At 47.7% G+C, this 4844-nt stretch overlaps 1 protein-coding gene across 1 annotated transcript in view; it reads left to right on the forward strand.

The window, feature by feature from the left end:
* Window positions 1–4844, forward strand: part of GATA6 (GATA binding protein 6) — a 29407-nt gene that overhangs the window by 2541 nt on the left and 22022 nt on the right. The window contains exons 3-4 of the mRNA XM_012558934.2: window positions 4–229; window positions 4603–4769. Of these exons, the coding sequence (XP_012414388.1) occupies window positions 4–229; window positions 4603–4769 (393 nt within the window). The remainder of the gene's footprint in view (window positions 1–3; window positions 230–4602; window positions 4770–4844) is intronic.

Below are 4844 nucleotides of genomic sequence, written 5' to 3' on the forward strand. Positions count from 1 at the left end.
GGCGGGAGCCTGGCGGCCATGGGCGGCCGCGAACACCAGTACAGTTCTCTGTCCGCGGCGCGGCCGCTGAACGGGACGTACCACCATCACCACCACCACCATCCGAGCCCCTACTCACCCTACGTGGGTCCGCCGCTGACGCCCGCCTGGCCCGCAGGACCCTTCGAGACTCCGGTGCTGCACAGCCGCGCCGGAGCCCCGCTGCCCATGCCGCGGGGCCCCAGCGCAGGTAAGGGTCGTGTCGCGGCGTGAAAGTGGGATCCGAGGCACTGGGGCTGCAGGGGCTGTGAGGTAGCTATTTACTTCAGGCCTGTTTTCAGGGCTTTCCTTATTGGGTGCACAGGGGTTGGCCTGGCTGCGGGAATGGTTTGTAGGCCTGCGGCAGGGCGACCGGAGACTGGTAGCGGTGATGGGGTGAGTCTATTTTACGAACTGTTTCAGTTCTTTTCAAGTTTACCTTAGTGCCTTGGAGAAGGAAGCTGCGGGGACTTGAGGAATGGTAAATGGGTGGGCAGTTGGGAAAAAATGAGGCAGAAAGGGAACTGACAGGGTTTGAGTCCCCTCCGCCCTCGCCCCAGGCCTTAGTTTGGGTGTCAGTGGATGAGTCCCCTTGGGAGGGTAGTTTAGGGGAGCGTTGGACACTTGATTCACCCTCTCCCCAAATACACATGCTTGCACACGCGGTCTCACCCAATTTAACTCTCAAACGGTGAGTTGTGTGTTTTACTCCAGAAGGGTATTTGAAGAAAAGGACCTAGGGACAGAAAAGATGAGAGGACTCCTAGATGGGCCAGCTTTAATTTAAGACTTCATCCCAAGGGAAAACTGGTGGATAGGACCTGTGCCTGATGCCAGACAAGACCAGGAGTCTGGGCCTGCCTGCCCCTACCTGCCCCTCCTCTGGCGGCCAAGCTGGGACCCAGGGATCCTGGAGTTCAGGGCATTTTTTCCACCATAGAGTTTAGTCCACCAATTTTTCCTTTTTCAATTCCACTTGTGCTCTCATTCCCGAGTGGGAGGGGGAGCATTTGGAGTAAACTGGGGAAACAACAACCTTCAAAATACCTGGAAATACATCATTTTGAAAGTGTTTTGTTTTGCTCAAGCACGGGAGGGTGTGAGCTGTGCTTTCTAGCCTGTCAAAAAGGGCAGCTTGGCTTCTTTGCACAGTTACAGCATTCTGTGAGTCCTTGGTGTTCTTACAGGTCTCTAATTTTATACTTCATCTGTTTGATTCTCTGAGGGGAAACACAACTTTCTCTGTTTGAGGGGAGCTGTGAGGAGCCCCTGTAGTTACAGAGATGACAAGGAAAAGGGAGGCATTTTAGCTCAGGTTTCCTACCCAGTGCCCTTGTAACCCAGGCTTGGGCTTCATGTAGGAGCCCCAGTGCTCCCTTTGGGGACCCTGATTAGTTAGGGTAAAGTGGGGTGTTGCTAACCTTGGGTTCAGAAGACATACTGGAAACCCGAGTAACCTGAGAGTCAAGAAACTGTATAGCCCTCAGTTACTCACATTGGGAGGGGGCCAACAGGCTTCTTAGTAACTAGCCCTTCCTTTCTTCCTCCAAGGGCTTTAAAGACTTTACTCCCTCTTTTTTCCTTCCCCAGCAATCTGTGTGTGGAGTGGGGTACCCTGTTAAGATTTGCCCTGTTGAGTTTAGACCTGAGAGAGCAGAGGGCTATCAACCCTTCCTGCTTCATAAGGACCCATGTCTGGCTCCCAGGAGCAGAGAGGCAAGGAGATGAGAGACCTTCAAAGAACCGGAAGCGGGTGGTCTGTATGAGGCTTCTTTTATTCGTCAGGGAGTACAGCAGTGAATCTGAAGGGTGTGTGAGTTGGGTAGGGGGCAGATGCTGTTTGAGCAGGACCCTGAAGCTCAGCCCATTTCTTGACACACCTTAGACTGATCTCTATAGTCGTTTTCCCTAGTCTTCCAGCATTTCACATGACTGAGAAACAGGGGTAGTCCAAAAGACAGAATCAGAGTCTGCTGGTGTTTAAAGTAACTGATACTATATGGAAAATCCTTTTAGAGATAATATGGTTCAGTTGCAGGCAAGTTTTAAGTTTCTTTTTGTTTTGAACTTAGCCTGTCTCTTCACTAGCTTTCTCACCTTTTGGACGGGACACTGCAAAATTAGAAAAATAGTCTGTAGACCAAGAGTACGTTTTTTATTTTTGTTTTTTTTAAAAAAGGGGGGTGGGAGGGTTTTGGGAGCCCTCGGCTTTTGCATAAAGGGTCTGTTAAGAAAATAAGAAGCTACAAGGGCCAAGCTAGTCTTCTTTTGGGAGGGGAGCAAATTACCCGAACTTTGCCTGTCATCCCAGGTGCTCTGTCACATGCTAAGAGAGACCTTGGTCCCCCGTCTCCCCTTCCCCTGGCTTCCTAGCTAGATTCTCTGTTTCTCCACTTTGATTTTTTTTTTTTTTTAAACAGTCATTTTTGGAGGCAGACTCTTAATTGATTTGAGCAAACACCAGAGCTAAAACCTGAGCACCGGGCTTTCTCGGCCGGCACGGTGTGGAGGCCTCTGGGAGACCCGCCCCATACACCTTTCCCTGACCCTGGTGGTGGGGGGTGTTCTGGGTGAGCTCAGCCCTCAGTCCTCAGGCCCAGCACCCTCCTAAGATGCTACTGTGGGTCCTGGGACAACACACGAGCTATGCCTTTTCCCAAGTCCGTCACTCTCTCGGAGCACCTAAAACAGCCATGTTAGGAGACAGATGATGTTGAATAAGGAAAAATTAGTGAATAAACTCCCAGCACAATCAGATTTTGTAATTTTTGTAAAAAAACAGGGTTCCCCCTCCCCATTTTAGTGAGAGTTAGTGAGAGATAAAGGATTGTAGTGATAAATTTATTTAATTAAAAATAAACACCCTAGATTTTACTTCTCAAAAAAAAAAAAAAAAACTTTAAATTTTGTCTTTGAGTTTTCAGATGACTTAATAGTTCTACTTGGAGAGTTTGTGCCGTCTTCTCGTGGGAGTCTTTATTGTTTCCAGCACAGGGCAAGGGGGCCAGGCACAGGGCTGAGTTTTCCAGGGAATGCCCCACTATGTCGAGAGGGGCTCTGATAGGTAACATTTTAAAGTCAACAACAAAGACAAATACCTTGTTTAACTTCAGTGTCCTTGAAGTCCTGAGCATTTTACTGATTGCCCTAGTCAATAGTGGCTTTTAGGGCAGAGAAGAATAAATCTTTGTGATGTGTTGTAAGTTGCAGTATCCCCGTGACAACTTTGAACTCGAGTTGTGTAGGATGCTAGTTCCTTTTAAACTAGGAGGGAGACTTGTTTTGTAGGGTAAATAGTACTAATGGAATTAAAGAGTATTTATGCTAAAGTCACATTTAAATATTTTTACAACAAAAGGTTGATGGTAGACACAAACTAAAGGGCAGGAGAATGGGAGGGGATAGAAGGGCTCATTAGCACCCATAATCCTCAAAGAAAACTTTTCTAAAGTGTAATGTTTACTTACTTTAAGAAGTGAATCAGAAATTCTCTTTAAAGAATGCTAATTTGAAACATTTAAACCATATATAATATAAAGAAGCCCAAATAGTAGAAGGAGACGTTTACAAAAAAAAGTCTACATTTAATTAACAACCACCTCTCTCATTTAGATAATTATTTGTCCATATTTAAGCTACTTGAGGAGAAGTAATGAATATTACAACCATTTTTCTTTTTAAAAAGCTGTTTAGGATTAGTTGTGAATTGTGAAAACTAACCAAATAATAATAAAATGATATAAAATAAACATATTTTAAATAGATTGCATAAGCTGAAATTTTAGTGTACGAAAATAGGAAACAGTTTTATTTAGCACTGGGAAGGTCTTAGTAATTTTCTCAGTCTAGAAAGTATACTTCATAGATTGAGATGTAGAAATTTTGCAGATAGGAGCAATTAGGCATGAGCATAAAACAACATTAATCTGGGTCCTTAACACTGTTAGTGCTTCCCCCCCCCCAGGAGGCCTGAGTAATATTCTAATCAATTGACATAAGTGCTCAAGTCCAGTATTTCCAATTTCATGTGTCTTTTTTTGTTTTTTTAAATTGGGTAAAAGGCTTGTAAGGAAGAGTAGCAGATACAGAAAATGCTTTAAAGAATTATCTGAGATGAAAGTAAGTAAGTCAGCAGCCCTGTATCCCCGGGTGTTTGTGGGTTGGAGAGAGACTCAATGGTCAGTGTTGTATGGCTTGTTCAGATTTGGCAAGTGGCACATTGCAATTATGATGGATTTCAGTTTTGAAAAGCTTGGAAACAACCAGAGACAAGGGGTCAGGGGAGCCCAAACCAACTTCCTCACAGAGAGGAGGCAGATGATTTCGAGCTCTGCTTCCTGCACTATTTTCTGGGGTCACTACTGCGCTCACCCAGGGGGTGCAGAAGTATCGAGCAAATAAATGATCAACTGATCAATGGCAAGGAAATCAAAGGTCCGGAAAGGCGGGTCGGGGAGCCGCGGGCGGCCAGTCTCCACAATGCAGCTCTTGGGGGCTTCAGGGGTGACGGCCGCTCTGGGCGTGCCATGAGGAGGGGGCGGGCGTGGCGCGCCTGACCCCGGCCTCTCTCCACTCTCGCCGCAGACCTGCTGGAGGACCTGCCCGAGAGTCGGGAGTGCGTGAACTGCGGCTCCATCCAGACGCCCCTGTGGCGGCGGGACGGCACCGGGCACTACCTGTGCAACGCCTGCGGCCTCTACAGCAAGATGAACGGCCTCAGCCGGCCCCTCATCAAGCAACCGAAACGCGCGGTGAGTGAGACCGTCGCCCCGCCCTCCCCACCGGCCGGGCCCGGGGCCGCGCCCCTCCCGTGGGGTCGCCGCTCG

This window comes from Trichechus manatus, unplaced genomic scaffold, assembly GCF_000243295.1.
Source record: "Trichechus manatus latirostris isolate Lorelei unplaced genomic scaffold, TriManLat1.0 scaffold00199, whole genome shotgun sequence".
NCBI classification, from domain to species: domain Eukaryota; kingdom Metazoa; phylum Chordata; class Mammalia; order Sirenia; family Trichechidae; genus Trichechus; species Trichechus manatus.